This window comes from Sceloporus undulatus, chromosome 1 (assembly GCF_019175285.1).
Source record: "Sceloporus undulatus isolate JIND9_A2432 ecotype Alabama chromosome 1, SceUnd_v1.1, whole genome shotgun sequence".
NCBI classification, from domain to species: Eukaryota; Metazoa; Chordata; class Lepidosauria; order Squamata; family Phrynosomatidae; genus Sceloporus; species Sceloporus undulatus.
The window spans coordinates 29304247-29324689 of record NC_056522.1 but is presented as its reverse complement, the minus strand read 5'-3'; the positions used below and the strand labels follow the sequence as shown (position 1 = coordinate 29324689).

General features: G+C 38.6%; 1 protein-coding gene across 3 annotated transcripts in view; it reads right to left on the bottom strand.

Annotated features, from left to right (window-relative positions):
- Window positions 1-5456: 5456 nt before the first annotated feature.
- The window catches only part of LRPPRC (leucine rich pentatricopeptide repeat containing), a 137792-nt gene continuing 122805 nt past the window's right edge, over window positions 5457-20443 (bottom strand). For all 3 annotated transcript variants that reach the window (XM_042456309.1, XM_042456320.1, XM_042456329.1), the window contains 4 exons: window positions 16032-16106; window positions 13216-13300; window positions 7414-7556; window positions 5457-6433 (listed from right to left, as the gene is read on the bottom strand). In XM_042456309.1, the coding sequence (XP_042312243.1) occupies window positions 6365-6433; window positions 7414-7556; window positions 13216-13300; window positions 16032-16106 (372 nt within the window). In that variant the 3' untranslated portion in view covers window positions 5457-6364. The remainder of the gene's footprint in view (window positions 6434-7413; window positions 7557-13215; window positions 13301-16031; window positions 16107-20443) is intronic.

Sequence of the window (20443 nt, the reverse complement as noted above, 5' to 3'; positions counted from 1 at the left end):
TCAACAGTCTAGCTGCAGACTTTGAGCCACTTGAAGTTTCTGAACTTTTCACAGCACCCTTTATAAGTTAGGTTATAGTAATCCAAATGCCATGTAGCTGAGGCATGTTTCCCTATGACCTTATGAGACATCTCCCAGAATGGATGCATTTGGTGCATAAGATTTACCAAGGCTGATGGTTGCCACCTTTCCCTGTGAACCCAGGTTCAGAAGTAAATCCAAAAGTACATCTTATTACAAATCTAAGCCTTCAGGTAACATGTAACCCCATCCAACACTTCTTGTATCTGCCTTTTGACCCTTAAGTTACAACCACAACATAAGCTTATTTTTGCTTAGTTGTTGCTAAAAGGAATTCTTTACAAGTAGTAGTTTTAACTTACTTGCTGTTGGTTTCATATTCAAAATCACAGTCCTCTTCCATAGATTTGAGATCGTAAAATGCTTGCCCATAGAGATCAACGTCTTGTTCTCCATCTCCAGCGATTTTTCATTCCATTCCACTTTCTATAATGTATTCCCTTTCCCAATAATTCTATAGGAGAGAGCCTTCCTTCTGTTGTTATTTGGGAGTCAGAAAGCCTTGGCGATCTACTGCAAATTACCCACAAATCTACAAGAATCACATCCTGTTCATACCTTGTTTGCTCAATGCAGAAGACACATGATGACTTTAAGGTAAACATAATGATACCGTAGGTTCTGTTTAGGATCATATGCAGCTTAAACCAATTGAGAAGCCCCTGTCCCCTAAAAGACCACATTGGAACATGGTATACAAGCTGTATCAAGTTTCTAGTAGCAAGTTTTTAGTCCCCACACCCATATATCCAAGCTGTGTGTGTGTGTGTGTGTGTGTGTGTGTGTGTGTGTGTGTGTATATATGCAAGCTATATGCCTGGACTGGTCAAGAAAAATCACCTCAACTACCATCAGATAAGATTAAAAACTTTTCACCTCTTGAAATGTTTGTTTTGCCATCTTCTCTTTGTGCTTAAAAAGCTCTCTTATGTTTTCCATGGCAGACTCTATTTCAAAGCTGTCATGTACAATGTACCAAAGGGGAACTGGCACAAATGCTGATGGTAGGAAAACCTTCCCTGCATGCAATGTTGATTTAGAGTGAACAGATCACATTTCATAATGGTACAGAATTGCCTGCAGTGACATATTTCAAATATAGGAGTCACCCATTAACTCTGTCTTAGATGGTTACCACTGAGCCATTGAAGGGAAGTGAAAGTGCAACAACATGACACCTTAGCATGTGTGGAAGGACATTGTATTAGGCGTCTTTGGCTTGCTGGAGCTTTTGGTATGTCAGAGCTAGTGGACCTAAATGTATTGTGAATCAATTTTGTTGAATACCCCTGAATTGTAGCATTATAAGAAAGAAAACTGAGAAATTCTCCTTAGTGTGCATGGTAGTGAGAGATGGAAGGGCAAGTCCTACCAGCAAAGACTGAAATAATTGGGCACATTCAGTCAGAACAATTTGTCATTATTATTTTATTAATTTATATCTTGCCTTTTTTCTTAATAGTGGAACTCAAGGTGTTTTTTTTAAAATTAAAACTACTACAGACTAAACACACACACACACATATATATATTGAGGCTGGCTACAGGGAACACACAACTCCCTTGTTGCAACATCATCATCATCGTTGTCGTCATCATTGTTATTTCAAGGGTTTATATCCTATCTTTCTCCCACACTGGGATTCAGGTTCCATTAGCCACCAGTCTGTCCCCAGACACAATACAAAATGCTGGGTTTTATACATAAAGCCTGTACAGTTCAGGCCCAAGTTATTTGAAGGACTGTATTCTTCCTTGTGAACCTGCTTATGTTTTGAGATCTGCTGGAGAGGCTCTTCTCTGTGTCCTGTCTTCCTCACAGGTACATCTGGTGGGAACATGGGAGAGGGCCTTCTCAGTGGCTGCCCCCAGGATCTGGAACACCCTTCCCAAAGAAGTTACACTAACAACCTCCTCAATCTCTTTTCATTAGCAGCTGAAGACTCTTTTGTTTCAACAGCTCTTGGAGGACTGACTGTTTAGGTAAGGCAGCCTTGTACAATGTGGTGGATTTTCTATTTGATATTTTGGCTGTGCTGTTGTTTTGTATTGGTTTGTTTTTTAACTGATGTTAATTTTTGATAGTTCAATTACTTTTTAACTTTTCTATTTTTTTGAATCTATTATAATCCTCCTTGAGTCCCAAACTGGGGAAAAGGCAGGATGATGATAACAATAAAGCACACTAACCCAGCTATCTCCTTGAAAAAAAAATATGAATATTCTTTCTATGCTTGTCTTTTATTCTGCAGTGGAACATAGTGGGCATAATCTTCACCTTGCCAATGTATGAATAGTATATGCCTTAAAAACAACTAAAAACAATTGTAGTGTTGGAATTGAAAAGAACCTCTGCATTGCCCTTTAGCCTATTACGTAGATCAGGCTCTCGTGATCAATTCTGATTTTGTATCTTAGCCATGGCATACAGATTCTTACCATGCTTTGCATCTCAGCTTTGGCTTCTCAAGCACGCGAGATTTCTCTTTCCAATCTGTAGTTTAATATATTTTGGTTTCCTCTGTGCCCCTCTGTGGAATAGTTCTTCCAGATGACCTTTAGAAATAAGAGCTGTGGCCTTACAGAAAGGATTTCGAACATGACATCGTTCAATTATGGTGATATTATACTGCAATATATTTTCTGGAGTTGCAGTTTAGGAAATGAGAAATGCCTCTGGGTTCAAAATAAGATAAGAACTGAAATAGATTTCGAGGTAGACAGGGCTCTTGAAGCACAGTCTCTCTCTCTCTCTCACACACATATACACCCCAACCATGCATGGAGTTATCTTAATATATACAATCACAGGGGCAAAAGGTGCAAATAATGAGAACATGTCAGGTAAAATCTGAAGAGAGTAGAGATTTTCCTTATGAGGGGACCTGATATAAGGCTGCCATTAGTCAGAAAGAGTCTCCTGACACATGCTAGTTTGTTCAACTAGGGAGCTCTCCAAGTTCTCCTGCCAAATATAAATAAAAAGGCATTTTGGGATCACCTTGTTCAAAGTCCAGAAGCAGAGAACTAAATCACGATACAGTCTAAGACTGTGAAATATTCAAGCTTGAGCAAACTTTGACTCAACTCCTTTATAAAGACCCCTGATTCCAAAGGTAGTTCATCTTCATGCTTGACTAAGAAACTTTCTGGGGGAAGGATCTATTTGAAATGTTCAGGTTCATCCAACAGCTCTGATTGAAAAGGCACCTGCCTCCTGTTTCTGCAGACCTCTTGCTGAATCACTGGCTAAGACTTGGCTCATTCCTCTTCCAGCTGAAACCACTCGTTCAGACCCCACCTTTCTCCCATTTTGTTTTGGGGGAGTATTTTCTCTGCATGTTGTAGTGGATCTGGTAAACTGGTACCCTGATAAGAAACCCAAATAAGCTGATCTCCCTTTTTGTTCTGTACAGACTGAGGAATAGCGCATGAAGGATACCACAAGAAAGTGAAGGATGTTGCACTACTGCAGTTCAGTTCCCGCTAAGGAGCCAGCTTTCACTGAACAGCCACAAAAGAGCTAGCTAATTCTTGGTCTTCTTAATCGCATCCAACTGGAGGCCAACTCGCCTTATCTTAAATCATCAGCATGTTCAGAAATCCAAGACTCTATTTATATAACTGTCCAAGCTAGATTGACTGTACTGATATTATATGGAATACATTTTGTGAATGGTAGCTTTTCTTTGTTCTTCCCCCAGTTGTTTTGTGGTTTTATATCTGTCTTTTGTCTGTCCAGACATTTGTCCATCCATCTGCCCATCTTTTTTAGCAATTGGTTATATTAGTTCAAAGGGAATTTCTGCTTAAATCCTTCCCCATGAAATGTTAAACAGATTTCATAGAATCTCACCTGAGATGTTACTGCATTTTGACTAAAAAAAGGAGAAATGCTGAGTTCACCATCCTTTGCCCTAAGATTGACCCTTCTTAGTCTGATTTCCTGTCCATAATCCTTTGAAACCTACATTATGTCATACACGAACTTACAGAAGTTTGCCTAGGGGTATTTGGACAAATTAATCAGTATTCTTGACAAACCTGATAGAAATTAATGGATTAATTCTTTCAAAATGCATGCTAATTGCAGGGTTTGACTGGAAGGGCCTTCTGAGCTAACCCTTCTGTCCTGAGCCAGAGATGATCCACACTGAACTCACAGACTTGCATCTTGGCAGGGATATTTTCTCTCTCCATTGTGGCAACTGATGTTTTGTTGGGTGTTTGCTGTGATGCTATGCATTCATTCGTTATGTCTTAGATATGTTGGGGCGGGGGGGGAATCATTTCTCAGTAAGACCCTAGGTGGGAAAGGTCTTGGTGCCAAGCACTTTTTTTTGTTCTCTTGGATATCTGCAGAGATGGTTGTTTCATCCTGAGATTTAGGATTGCAGTCTATTGTGACTCAATACCTCTCCAAATGAGACCTGCATATTTCTGTTGGAATGAAAGGAATGTTTTGATTTTGACTTGTGTTTATCCTCCTCAGATGCATCACTTCTCTCTTAGCCTTGTTTCCAAGGATTGCTTCTAAAATTTGATAAAGAACAGATAAACTGGCCACACTATGCCAGATGGTGACCATATTCATTACTGTAATCTTGGGCAAGTCACACTCACTCAGCCTCAGAGGATGGCAATAGCAAATCCCTCCTGGGGAAACTTGCCAAGAAAACCTCATGATAGGTTCACCTTAGGGTTGCCATAAATTCTTCCTAATGATTTGAAGGCAAACAATAATGAAAGAATATAAGAGTTCTGCTGGAACAGAACAATATTCTGCCTAGTCTGCAACACTGGGAAGTGCACAACCAAGACATGATGACATCCTCCTACTAATGTTCCTTAGTAATTTGGGTTTAGAGGCTACTAATATGGGAAGTAATATTAAACCATTGTAACTTGCTGCCATTTTCTTCCCTGAATTTGTCTAATTCCCTTCCAAAGGTGTCTTAGGTCAGTGATCATCACATCTTGTGGTAGCAAATAGTACATGTACGATGTGAACTACTCCTTTTAAGTGTTCTGCAATTCAAGTTTCATCCAATAATTCTGAGTTCTAAAATTATGAAGGAGAAAAACAAACAAACAGCTTCATTTATATACTGCTTCATACTGAACTAACAGTGTCTAAGTGCTTTACAACTGTAAGCTAATTTACCAATCCACATGGATGTATATACCTCTGTTAAGTCAAAGAGTAATGCATTTAGGTATGTTCACATCTTTTTCATAAGCTAATGTGTTCAGTACTTTTGGGCTGCTTGGTGAATATACAAATAATTGAGCTGACTTTCATGTTTCCTACATTGTGAAAGGGGGAACAACAACAAAAATAAAGATTTTTTAAATATACACAGGGAAAAACTGTGGAACATTTACATATTTATTTGTTTGCATAGAACAGGTATAATAAAATGCAAACATGGTTCACTCAAATGTCTGAAATTTAACAAAGACAACAGCAAAGATCTGCAGGATTCATCTGAATTGTTTGTTATATTTTACTATTTCCTCAGTGCTGTATTTACAAATCAAAGAAACCTTAAGGCAGGAAAGCTCCAATGTACATCAGTGTAGTGGTAGTGAAGATTATGGGTTTTCTGAAAAGCTATCATATGTTAAGAAAATTGTGTTTTCACATATAAATATTCAGTTTAATTAACATTAAAGGCCTTGACTCTTGACACTCACATAGCATGGGACAGTGCAAATTCAATATCTGTGTAGCAGCCAGAGAAGCGTGAAATCTGACAGTTGATACTGCATTTGGCAGCATATCAATGTTCATTTTATCACTTCCAATTGTGTGGAAAAGTATGGCGCTTCATAAGTAGAAATGACACCGGAGAACAGACAGAGTTTCAGTGATCTGAACGGATGCTGCAGAGATAAACACACTGTATGCTTCTGTATGTCAGCCCCATAGGTAAAGCTATTTATCATCTTGATTCTACAGCAGTGATCCAATCCAAACTTCATGTTCTTTTGTCATTTATTGAAGTCAACTCATTTTGGTTAAAACATTCGGATTTTTAAATATACTTGGCACACAAAGCAGGTACTCATGCTAGTAGGTACCAGCAATTTGTATATAATTTCTTTAGGAAGAAAAATGCTATTTCAAGCTGCTTCAAGACATAATTTTATACAAGTTAGTCTTCATACACTGAAGAGTCCCATTTTCAATTTTATTTTTTCATTCTGATAATAATACATTATTTAAAAAAAATCTTTTCACAGTCCCAATATTACAAAGAGCAAGTAAACCATTAAAAAATTAATCTTCATCTGATGAATCTTCCTGTTGTTCATTCCTTAGCTTCTCTGCATAGAATCTGAAGCTTTCCTACAGTTGAGTAACAGAAGAAAAAGGGATGGGAAAGAGACAAAACATCACATTCTTGTCTGCATTCAACTCTGGTATTCTATATTTGTTCTGCTAGCAATGATATCTTTTACAGCACAGGTGGCCCAACTTTCCGCCCATCCCTTATTCTAGCAAATATCATCTAAAGAACAGGGATGGACATCCCCCATGAACATGCACTTACACTGTTTTTTTCTTCTTGTTTTAAAAAAAGGCCATGCATGATGTCAACCTGAATGTTAACCCTTCATGCATCTAAATGAAGAGTTAATATTTCTTTCTGTCACTAAACAGAATTATCTTCTAGGATATGGCACGCATAATCCTATCCCCAACTACCATTTACAGCTATATTAACAAGTCTGTGCCTTCTTTTGTACATTTTCATCCTAAGGCAACATACTTAAGAAGTTATTTTAAGATGCAACCACATTTTAATATAGTTTTCCCCTCAATTAAGCAGATTTATAGAGGCCAAAGTTCATGTTTTTGTTGGCAAAATTTGTAAGGATAAGTCAAGCTGCCTGAGAAAATTAGTTCTTGTGTTTTACATTTTCATCTTGCAAATGGCATTTGGAAAAAAAAATCTTTACATTTAAAAAGTAGCAATTAGCTGACACCTTAAGCATTCTGAACTAAAGCATGCAGAACTCATTTAAAGTTTAAACACTGGAGATAAAACACTCCAAGGATGCTTGATAAATTCACACCTAAACATGAATGCTCAATTATGAACTTATACTTTAAACACAATAGCCCCAGAAGGTTTCCTTCTCCCACCAGTCAAGTGTAATGCCAGATTAATACAATGCCTACAATATACTCAGCACTTCATTTGTAGACTCCTTTGAGGGTTTTCTGTGAAGCCTTAATCCCAGCATAATTAAGCATGCCACATTTTATTAACACACACAAACATGTTTGCAGAGGTATTTCTTTGAAAATAGGTAAACACTCACTGGGGGTTCAGTGAAAGGAACAGCCTCTCCTGCTTTCTTGAGGAGAACTGCCAAACGTTTCAAAAATAACTCATCTGGGTGCAATTTCTCCACTTTCATTTTCTCATACAGAGCTTTTGCTGAAGCTATATCCTCATCCAATGCTGGGAAAGAAAGAAAAAGGGTTTTTTTAAAAAGTGCATAAGATATAAACAATTTATCTACAAGCCAAAAATTTCTTGTTCCATTCACTTCAGAAAAGGCCTACATTTCATTTGCAAGTGGCCTCCAAGTTCAGTTTGGTCGTGGTACACTCACCCCAGTTATAACCGTGAAAGAATGCCAAGCTAAGTAGATCTGAAATAGGGCTGTAGGCTTTAATTGATTAATTGGTGTGATAAAATGAACCAAAGCTTCATAATTGCAGATTAATTTTGCCTCTTGATTAATTACTGGGACTGACAAACAGGGATGCCAAATCTTAGGGACTCCTGAGGGCTCTGCTGCAGAGCAGGCTTCAGAGATAAGCCAGCTCTCTTGTCACTTTGCCAGTTTTGGAAGGTTCCCACTTATCCTAAGGTAGCAGACATCATATTTTCCACAGCGAAGCTTTGAGAGCTTTCTTTCTAATAATAACTGAAACAGGCAATGATCACGCAAGATGAACACCAATGTATCATGCCTTATTGGCCTATGTTATTCTGAAAGACTATTTTTTCTCATATGAGTCTACCTGTAATTTGAGAACTTCAATGAAAGTCCTTTTTCATGACTTGTCACCTCAAAAAGGTTAGGTTGGTGAGTATGCCAGAGAAGGAAGGTGCTTCATCTACCACAGTGATTCCCAATCTTTGGTCTTCCAGGTGTCTTGGATTACAGCTCCCAGAAGCCCCAGACAGATTGGCCAATAGTCAGGAATCCTGGGAGCTAAAATCCAAAGGAAGTCAGTCTGGTTCTATTTTTACTGAGTATTCAACAGAAAATAAAAAGATGGCTTTTAAAATGGCTTTAAAAATGAACAAACAACAAAAAGGAATACACAATAAAACCACAATGTCAAAAATGGCTTTTAACATTATGATTTTACAGTGGTACCCCGGGATACGAATTACCCAGCTTACGAATTTTTCGGGATACGAAAAAATCCCATAGGGATTTATTGTTTCGGCTTACGAAGGTTTTTTCGGGTTACGAAAAAACCTCGGCGCTATTTCGCCACCGGAGGGCAGCAGAGAGCTATTTTTTTCCATTAGCGCCTATGGCAATTCGGCTTACGAAGGTTTTTCGGGTTACGAAATTAGCCGCGGAACGAATTAATTTCGTAACCCGAGGTACCACTGTATTGTCTATCACTTTACAGATCTTGGTGGGCAGGAATTAAACTCCTGCTCCATTATTTACATATACCACTCTACAGGTTGCTTGACCACCAATAAAAGATTCAAACAATGCACATGTATAAGGAAACTCAGGAACACTTTGAAGGCACCCAACAACATATAAGGAAGAACCAATTTAGAGTGGGCCCTCTATACACATGAGTTTTGGATCTGCAAAACTGACCATCCACACTACACCCCATATTATTAAATAGTGGCAATGTAAGTATGGGCATGCTGAAGTGTGCGTGTTCACGTTGCCATCCCTGAAAAATACAGGGCTTAACTATGTGCAGTTTTTGTTATCGGGGGGGGGGGGGGGGGAGAACCAACCTCTGCAGATCCAAAGGGCTCACTGTATTTGTTTATTTTGTTTGGATGCTGCTTTTCTCCCAGAGTGGGACCCAAAGCAGTTCCCAGACACAGTAAATTAACAAACAAACAAAAACACATTTCACAATGAAGCTTTAAAAACAATTAAACACCACCACTTAACTATATTAAATCATTTAAAAGGAACACAAAAGTTTAAAAATATAAATAAAAAACATCTCAATAAAACGTTCTCCTGGTTACAAATTAAAGGCCTTCTTGAACAAAAAGCTCTTTGGATGCCAGGAAAAGGAAAGCATGGAACGGGCTGCCAGCCTAGTCTCCCCCAAAACTGAGTTCCAGAAGGCTTTCTTTTGTGGGGTTCTACTCTGATCATTGTGTGGCAGTCACAATGAGCTCCTATAAGTCCACTGAGTACAATAACAGTATGGAACAGTTGCAATCTTTACGGGTAAAGGAACTGCTCTATATGTCTTAGGTCCAGATTATGTGAAGAACTGTGCTTCCCCATATGAACCTGCCAGAACACTAAGATCTTTGAGGGAAGACTTTCTCTCAGTCCCGCTACCATAGCAGGCTCGCTTGATGAGGACACAAAAGAGAGAGCCTTCTCCGTGGCTGCTCCCACAGAAGGCTAGGCTGCCCCCCCCTTACTGCTTAAATTTCATCAGCAAAATAAGATGTTTTTATTTAAGCAGATGCTTAATATATAATCATGCCAGGGTGGTTTTTGTGTGGTGTTTGTGTTTTGGTTATGCCTTTTAGCTTTTGTATATGTTTATGTGGTTTTTTATTGTCTTTCGATTATTTTAACTGTTTTGAATTTTTATTGTAATTTTTTTTAAATCTATGAGCTGCCTTGGGTCACATCTGGGAGAAAGGCAGCAAAAATGAAACAAACAAACAAACAAACAAAAGTCTATGCAAGTGGAGTGCAACCTCTGGGAGATTTGATTAAGCTGGTTCAAACATGGTCCCTATGGTAGGCTGGATGTTTCCATCCGAGTATTAGCTTGGATAGGTATGGAGAGGCTCATCACCAGAAGGTTATCTATGAGTTGATAAACAGTCACAGAAACTATGAATACAGTAACAGTGTGAAACAGTTGCAATCCTTATGGTTAAGGGAGCTAGCTATTGATTCATTATTTATTTATTGCATTTTAATGCCACCTTTCTCTCCACAAGGGTCCCAAGAACTACCTGTTTTGAGGAAATCACAAGTGTAAGAAAAAAGTAATTATATATTCTGTTAACATAGGAGTAACATTTTCATTCTAAAACAGTTCCAGGACAAGAGGCTCAAAAAACTCAAAATTGCCTCAAGGATTACTGGCAGCTAGTCCAGGTTTTCAGACCAGACCTTGTCAAGCCCTGCCTGGAGATGGCAGAAACTGAATTTGGGATTGTCTGCTTATAAACCATGTGTTCTGTCACTGACCTGAAGCTTATCATCTCTTCCCCCACCCAACAGTTTGTAGCAGCAAAATCTTTTACAGTGGACCCTTGTTATATGCTGGGGTTTGGTTCCAAGATCCCCCATGTATAACAAAATCTGTGTATGCTCAAGTCCCATTAAATATAATGACATACCAAAATGGTGTCCCTTATAAAAAATGGAAAATCAAGGTTTGATACTTGAAATTTATACGTTTTTTGAACATTTTCAAACTGTGTATGCTTGAATCCATGTATAAAAAATCTGTGTATAAGAAGGGCCGACTGTGTGCTGGTTATGACCTCTAAAGCCCCACACGGCTTAGGTCCAGACTATTTGAAAGATCGTATCTTCCATATGAACCACCAAGAGCCCTAAGATCTTCAGGAGAAGGCTTTCTCTCGGTCCCATCACCATCGCAGGCTCGCCTGGTGAGGACCCGAGAGAGAGCCTTCTCAGTGGCTGCTCCTTCCCTGTGGAACTCCCTTCCACGGGAGACTAGGCTGGCCCCCTCACTGCTGGCCTTTTGTAGGCAGGCAAAGACATTTTTGTTTAAACAGGCCTTTTGAGATCTGGCAGGCTTGGTTTTATTGGGAGATGAGAGGGTTGGACTTGGACTTTTGAATTTTAACTCTGTATGTTTTTTAAAAAATTATATTTGTAATTTTTATATTTTTATGATTTTAATTGTACAATTTTAACTTATGTTTATACAGTGCGCCTGCACCATACGCAGGCGCGCCATACGCAGCCTTGAGCATATGTGCTCAAGCCGCGGCGCGCGCGCAGGGCGGAGCGTCCCATTCAATTGAATGGGTGCGCGCGCCTGTTGCGCCCTGTGCGCACCTGCGCCGCCGTGCACGAGCCCCATTGTTTCCAATGGGGCTCGAGCATAGGTGGAATTCGCCTTACGCGGAGGGATCCGGAACGGATCTCCCGCATAAGGCGAGGACGCACTGTATATGTTCACCACCTTGGGTCCCATTTTGGGAGAAAGGCGGGATAAAAATAAAATAAATAATAATAAATAATAAATACTATCTTTGCTCTCACAGTGAGTGACAGAACCACTAAACAGGTCTTTCTTCAGGGCTTTGCAAATTATACTGAACTGATCTGATTTTCATTTACCTTTTAAATATCTGCCTTTTCAATGGGAAATACTTAATGTTACACACAGTAAAGAAATAAAAAGCCATTTTGTAGAGATGTCTCTTTCAGACATCTCTACATTTGCCAAGGAAAAACTTCCCACTCACAGCTGCAAGTGGATGAGTTGCTTACTAACTGTGGGAGGCTTCAGGACCTGCACAAAGTGATGAGTTAATGAAGGTATAATAGAACATGTTAACTTCCCATTCCTTTAAAATAGAAGTATCTATTGTATAAAAAACAAAAACAAAAAAGAATACTAAGATTATGCTTAATGGACTGCACAATTTAAACTTTTTAAAAAAGGTAATTCTTTATTCTTGGAAGTATAACAGTGGTGAAGGTTTTTTCTCCCCGCATCCTGGACACAGTCCCAAAAGTTTACATCGGCAAGACTGAATGAATACCCACAAGTTCACTGGCACTTCATTTTCCTTGTGCTTCTAGAATCTAATGCTTTCACTGTGAAGTCGAAAGGTTTCAAGGCTGGCATCCATAATTTTTTGTGGGTTTTTGGGGCTATGTGGCCAACTCTTCTAGAACATGGCTACATAACCTGAAAAACCCACAAAAAATGAATACTTTCACTTTTTATGCCTTAGCAAAATCACAACAAAAATGTCCCAGTGAAACACATTAATTGTCCTTTACCAGTATTGTACATACAACTAGTGGGCTGGATCTATGTATACGCTAACCTATATCAAGAGATCTCAGGGTGGCATAAAATGAAATCCATGTATTTTATTTAAGACAATTTGAAATAGTAAAAAATAATTTAAACATTTTAAAAGTATATTAAACAATTTAACAATTCACAAGTTTAAAACCAGATAAATCCATTTAACACAGTATAAAACCATGCATGTGTACCTCACAATTGGACTTAAGTCACTAGTCATTTGTCCTGCAAATTTTATTGTGACCCATGTTCAAATAATGATTCAAACCATTGCCTCCCCCTTCCTGCAACACAGAAAGGGGTAGGACACACAAGAATATCAATGGCTAATATAGTTAATTAACAGCAGCTAAATCTAGTAGCTCACTGGCATTCAAAAAGTGATTTTGATGACACTGCAGGTCTCCCTATCTTCATATGATCCACTCTGACTTGCAGTGGCCTTCTGAGCTCTGGGACAGGCATTTTGTTCAAATCCTTTCTTTCATACCAGAGATTCTTTATGTGGGAATAACCAAGAATGAACTGAGATCTTATGGATGTTAAGCACATAGTCTGGTACTGAGATCATCTCCTTGCTTTCATCCCATACCATCAAGTACTAGGAACATTTCACTAGTGTTGTTTCTTTAGCCTGTCCTGTTCTCTTAGAACAGCGTGTTTGAAACAGGCTTAAAACACCCAAGGCTTCCCAGATAAAAGCAAAGTTCCAAACACTTCCCAGTTCTGATTTCACTATCATCTTGTTATTATTTTGTTTTATTGTATAAGCTGCACTGTCAATATTTACAGAGAAAATAACACAAGAATGTGATGTAAAATAACATGGACAGCCTTACCATAGCATTTCATGAGGTAAGAGTTAACAGTCTTGATATCTGTGAAGTCAGGAACCAGAGTCAGCAATGCCTTAATTCTGTGAGCCTATAAAAATTAAAGGCAAGGACACAGAATTTCATTTAATAAATATCAGAGAGACACTACAAAAATCTAGGCCCAAAGAGTCAAAATATATTATGGACATGATTTAGAAATATGCCTCTGATTGATTTTTTTAAAGAGAAGAATTATGGGAAAAATATTGTTAAGATTATAGAGGTTTTCTTTTTTCCTGGCTAATATTGTCATACATGCTCCATTAATAATACAAGAAAGAAAGGGAAAAAAACTACAAGCTGACTTATATCAAGTCGAAGAACTGATTATCTACCTCAGTAAAGACCATCAGCAGGTCTTCTGTTTCAGGTAATCCTATAGGAGATGGCAGAGAGTAAGCCTGGAATGTTCTTCATGCAAAGCATGCCCTCTGTCACTGAGATACAGCCATTTCTCATTAGTGTAATACCACCATGCATTCGGCAAAACAGTTTCCTTGCTTCAAACCTCTTAACTATTTCTAAACCCAGAGACTAATGAGATTATCGCACTGCTGAAAAACATGTCTTTCTGACTTTGAAAAATGGCTGTCAAAGCGAGTTCAGGGACCCGCATTGGAGCTGGGCTCTATTCAGATGGCCTTTTGGGAGAGAAAAAACATGCGATAACACTACAGTACAGCCCGAATGAAGCTTGAATTCGGCAGCGGTAAGACGCTTTATTCAGTGGTGTAATCTCCTAAAACACTATCATGGGCTTCTATGAAGGTAGCTGCTTAGAAGGGACCACTAAAGAAAAATACATATGCATTTGCAGATGCTTTCCAGGCTTGTAAAGGCCCTGGATTGTAACCTATTTAGGCTTACTAGAAAAGCACCAAGCGCCAAGAATATCCTGTAATTATTTTGAACATGCACACATTTCAAAAGAAAGAAACTCCAACTGGATCCATCAAAATTACTATGATTTCTACAGCTCCTACTCCTCCAATGATAGGAGGCTTTCTTGGTGGACTGTGTCCTTAGAAACTTTGTAGTTTTCAAGCTTCATATGCATCTTGAAACAGGGCAATTACTAGCACTTAAGCAGAATACCATTTACCACATAAATATTTTATGAATGGTTTTCTGACATGCAGATCTTATAAATAACAAAAAAATTCAGAGAACTCCCCTACTTATCTTATATTAAAGAATTCAAATCTTCTTAAGTTTTCCTCTTTTCCTCTAATACTCTGTAACTCACAAGGGAAGTGCTTCTGAGTCTGCCTAATTACCTACTCAAATTCCTCAATAAAGTAAACTTCCTTTTTGGAATTTGGTGGTCAGCTCCCACCCCAAGTTTGGAAAATTTTATTTTCAACTTTTAAAAGCATCCAGTTAGCATGGCCACTGTAGTGCAAACCAGTAACTTCTCCATGCTGTGGTCAGCAGCTACTGTGAGTACCAGCAAGGATATGCCCTGGAATGGGCAGGATGACCCATTTCACTATTATGTTAAAGCAATTTTGAGATCCACAACTTTAATTTAGAAGTTAAGTGGCAAGGCTCTATCTCTCAGTTCTTGATAAAATTTAGGAGCTGTCTCAACCAGTGCATTTCTATGGATTCACATGGGAAGGCTAGCACCATTTTCTGAATGTGATGATTATGATGGTGCACAGCAAGGTTCTCTTTCAGGTGGTACCCACCTTTCAAAGCCTTGCACACAACTGCTGTCTCAACAAAGGTTTCACTTACACAGTAAATAAAATTACCACCAAATTTGTTTTGAGATAACTGGAATGTCTAATGTTCCCACTACAGTTCTGAAGAGTTGCACTGTGTTCATGAGACCAGTATGACTGATTCAACCCAAGCATTTAAAAATAAAAAGGTGGAATGATGGTCCAAAACACACTGCAGAAATAATCCAGTTTGAGACCGTTTTAACTGTCCTGGCTCAGTGGTAAAGAATTATGGGAATTGTAGCTTTGTGAGACCTTTAGCCTTCTCTGTCACAGAGCTCTGGTGCCACAATAAACTACAATTCCCAGAATTCTCTAGGACTGAGCCAGAGTAGTTAAAGTTGTCTCAAACTTGATTATTTCTGCAGTGTGTTTTGGACCTGATAGCAAACAGGCCTTTCCTCAGTACAAGAATCAAGTGAATTGGATCTCGGGAAGAGCTTGATATACATCACTATCTTCCAGATACTGCTGCTTGTTGTTGTTTTGCTGACAAGAGTAGCCACAGTTCAATTTGAACATCCGCGTTCATCAAAAATTTTCTAATTACACTGGCATGTAGGCATGAAACTATCTATCTATCTTGTACATGTATCTTGCAGCACATCTCCTAACATTATGTGCCATTTGACTTTTGTTTACCCAAGTTTATTTTTCAGTTTATGAAAAGAAAATAAAAAAGTGAAAATCAATAGGATAAAAACCGTAACTCAACTGCTGAATCAGTTATTTTTTGGAAAAATGCTGTATTGCAATGATATCTGAGGCATCACTGATAATATGCTCCATCTCCTCCCCAAGTAAAAAGTAAAAACAAAAAAAAGCACAAAACCAAAAAGAAACCCTCAACAACAACACAGCAAGCTCGCAGGCTTTGGTGATTCAATCTGAGTATTTTCTTGTTTTGGTTCTGCAGCTGTTGAGAAAGTGCAAGGTGTCAACATCTATTATGAATGGCACATAACATAAGCACTGACATCAGGCCATGCTTACATGAAGATGATAGAAGAGCACATGAATTACACTCAGACCAAAAAGAAAAAGTTGATATACCTGTCCCGGTTGCTCAGCTGTCTTTGCCAAGAAAGCCACCAGAGTCTTCTTCTGTTCACCTATTGCACCGCATCTCTTGAAAGACAGAAACAAGGTTGGGACATGGTGGGGTAAGGTGAAATTAAATGATGTAATATTGTTATCAAAGACCTTAATGGTTGACCACTTATTTCAAACTCACAGAAAGGAAAACAAATGGGATGGCAAGCTGATTTTCCTTCTTTTTCTGGCAAATGCTGTCCTTGGCACAATAAACATTAGGCTTGCTTAAAAGAGGGGAGGGAGAGAAATGAACAAATGCTTTAACATCCCACAGAAAAGAGATTTAGGGCTGTAAAAGAAAGAAAGCATGTGTGTGTGGGGGGGAAAAGAACACTATTCCTCTCCAATTATTCTGCCAAGCATTCACAAGTGAGCTAGGGATCATAAGGTTAATTATACATTTAATAAGGTGTCAGGGAGATAACTGCTCGTTTCTTTATAAAAATTAAAATGTACAAAGCAAGTTCTCTTTAAAGTATAATTACCTACACTTATGCATACAAAAGGACTGATTTCAATCTCTCTGTTTTATAAAAGGCTTTTTCTGCAACAGACAGCCAGTGCTCAAGAGACAAAAGTTAAACTCAAAAAAAGTTTATATGACAGACCCGACAAATCAAGTGTCTGTCCCACTGTAGAAACCAGAGGTTTTTTTTTAAAAGGCAAGATAATATTTTAGTTTATGCTCAACAGTGTCATATTGAAAATCTGAAAACTGCACACTGATTTCTTTCTCTAGAAAAGCTTAAAACATTCTGTCAAAGTTAGAACTTCAGTGTATCAGTACATTCCACTTGGCAAAGCATGTATATACATAGACACATCACTTTGTAAGCAAATGCTGCAGATGGCTGTGAAAAACAACAACAACAACTAATTCAGCAACCCAATGGTCCATTGCAAATTCTCACTGCGGTAGGACAAGGCCTGTTATGTTTTGATTTGTGCATGTTCAGAGTTAATACAATTTTTACAGGGGTTTACACAAAAGGGTTGTGCAAGACACTGCACAATTGCTCTGCACTATCACTTGCACACTGAACTAGTGCAAATGAGCTGGTGTGAATTTTCACTCAACAAGCATTAGTTGGATTTAGGCCAAGGCATTTAAAACTGTCTTGTCAAGTTCTTGGAGATGCAAATGAAGTTTATTGTTGGGAAGACCTAATGAAGAGCAAAAGGAAGCTATCTGACATCCCTCTACATCATTTACCACTTTCTTTCAAGGAAATGACTCATCACACATAAAGAGAAAGACAAGCCATCCTCTTTAACAAATTGTAAACTATGACAACAAGTCACAAAATACTGGCTTTAAAGCTTTTTAGTAAAGGGTGTAAATAGAACTTGACAAATAACCTGATTCTAAATAAATGCAAGAAAATATAGAGCTGAGAATTGGATGGCACATATTACAGCCTCTCTAGTGTTATGCACAATCTGTATTAAAGGCTATTGAAAATGAGCGACCACTGAAAATGAGCTTGGAGTGCAAGCTAAAAAACTGAATGTAGTGACTGAAAAATATTTCTAGGGAAATAATGAAAGGGAAATAATCTCCCTTTCATAAAGGCATCCAAAAGGTATAAATTCTATCCTTTGAGTAGTAGGGGTTGTATGTACACTATTATCTATTCAAATTTGTAGTCCATTAATGCTTATTTAGAAAATAACCCTGGAGAAACAGGACTCACAATTATGTGAAGAAACTCCACACTTACAGGGAGCTTTCTGCTCTACTGTTAAAAATAACTGGGAAGAGTGACAACTTCTTCCTTAAATTTTCAAATGGTAAATCGTAGGAATGGCTTGAAAAAATTTCATGAAAGCAAAACTTAGTATACATGTCTAATTCTTATTAATTTAAACATAAAAGTCTTACTTCTCCAATCTCATAAATAATAGTACATTCTTGTAATTTTGAATAAAATACAGTTGGTCTTTGGTATCTATGGGGGATCCAATCCAGACCTTCCCCTGTGGATACCAAAATCTGTGGATGCTCAAGCCTGCGTTGTCCCCAATGGCAGTGCAGCGGCATGGCTGTGTGCACGTGCCGCCATTGGGGACAATGTGGGCTTGCCATCTGCGGATGCTTGAACTGGCAGATGGTAAGTTTGTGGATACCGTGGGCTGACTGGAACAGGTACTTTAAAATTAATTGGAAGTTATGCATACTCATACTCTATGCAAGATCACAGCATCAATAAGGTGACACAATAGCTCACACTTATCCATTATTTCGCTTTCCACAGTTTCAGTTACACATGCTCAGCCACGGTCCCTTGGTATTTGTTGGAGTTTGGTTCCAGGAACCCTCCCCCTTCCAATGGATACAAAAATCCATGGATGCTCAAGTTCCATTACATACAATGGCGTAAAATTATATTTAAAAAATATTTTCAAGTTGTGGATGATTGAATTTGTGGATAAAGAATCCATGGATACGGTGAGCCGACTGTAGCCCCCCCCCCCCCATTTGCAGTTTTGATCTTTGTGGTTTCAGTTACCCACGCTCAATTGCAGTATAAAAATATTACTGGTATAGAGTTTGGTACAGTGGACCCTTGTTATACGCTGGGGTTTGGTTCCAAGATCCCCCGTGTATAACAAAATCCGTGTATGCTCAAGTCCCATTAAATATAATGACATAGCAAATTGGTGTCCCTTATAAAAAATGGAAAATCAAGGTAAATTTATACTTTTTTGGAACATTTTCAAACCGTGTATGCTTGAATCCATGTATAAAAAATCCGTGTATAAGAAGGGCCGACTGTACTATCCATGGTTTCAGGCATCCATGGATAAGGGCAGGCAATTACTGGACAATCAAGGACATAGCAAATAGCAATAGCAAGTACAGTGGTACCCCGGGATACGAAATACCCACGTTACGAAATTTCCGGGATACGAAAAAATCCCATAGGAAATAACTGTTCCGGGTTACGAAGGTTATTTCGGGTTACGAAGAAAATTTTGGTGCTTTTCGGCGCTATTTCACACGAAATCGCGGCTTTTCCCCATTAGCGCCTATGGGTTTTTCGGCTTGCGAAGTATTTCGGGTTACGAAAGCGGCGGCGGAACGAATTAATTTCGTAACCCGGGGTACCTCTGTACATTTCTATACTGCTTATCAGTGCACTTAAGCACTCCCTAAGCGGTTTACAATGTATAAGCTAATTGCCCCCAACAAGCTGGGTACTCATTTTAGCAACCTACGGAAGGATGCAAGGCTGAGTAGACTCTGGAGCCCTCCCTGGGGTCGAACTCACAACCTTGTAGCTGTGAATGGCTGCAATACTAGCATTTAACCACTGTGCCACCAGGGCTCCTCACTGCATAATTCTCTTTTTCATTTGGAGTGTAATAACACTTTTCATCACATCCAAGAAAACACTCTATGCAGTTTTATAACTAGCATACATAAAGGATTGCTTTCCATGCCATTGTATATATTCCCCAAAAGAAAGTCATTATTTTTTAAAACAGATGCTCCGATGCAGTTCATTGTTCCCCCCCGCAATTTCACATGAAAAGAAATACTTATTTCACATTTTGCTGACAATAATTTAGAATCATCAGTAAACCAAGTTAATCAGAGCTTGTTCACCATATAATTACAGTGTCCATTTGAAAATAATTTTGATTGTAAGAAGATGCCCCAAGCACTGAATATACATGTTTTCTTAAATTATACAAAAGCAGCAGACAAGAACTAAATTTCACCACCACATATTCAATCACCAACCTCCCTGGAATGCCTTGGAGCCTTCCAATGATTTGAGAGATGATTTTTTTTCTTTCCTTTTAACCTTTAGAGTATTTAGCAGCTAAGCAAGAACACAAGTGAATGTAGCAGTATTTACTAGTAGAAACTGGTAACAGGCCTCAATTTGACACAGGGACTTTTTTTTGTGTAAAAGCAGCAATTTGAAGGATCACTGTGATTGTCTGACTGCCGCCTGCTGGGAAAGACTCCCCCTTGGAGTCTGTTTGTGTACACTGCCAATGGCAGCTCTTATTCTTTCTGCATATTTCTCGGCTTTCTATTTATTAGCACTGTTAAAGTGGCATGAACACTGTCGTCTCATACCCTAAAGATTGCCAATTTTAAAGGAGAGACAGACTGGGCCACTGGAGACCCATACTTGTCAGTTAACATGCCAGTGACACATAACTGAACAGAAAACAATACTTTTGGTAAAACCTTTTGTAGAGCAGTGTTGGCGATTCAAAGGATGAGACTATCATACTGGATGGGGGGGGAAAACCACATCACATTTTCAGTCAAGGATTTGCCTTCTCTTCTAATTTTGGCCTCTACGCTGACTTGAAGACAACGCGTGTGCACACACACAGACACATGGCTT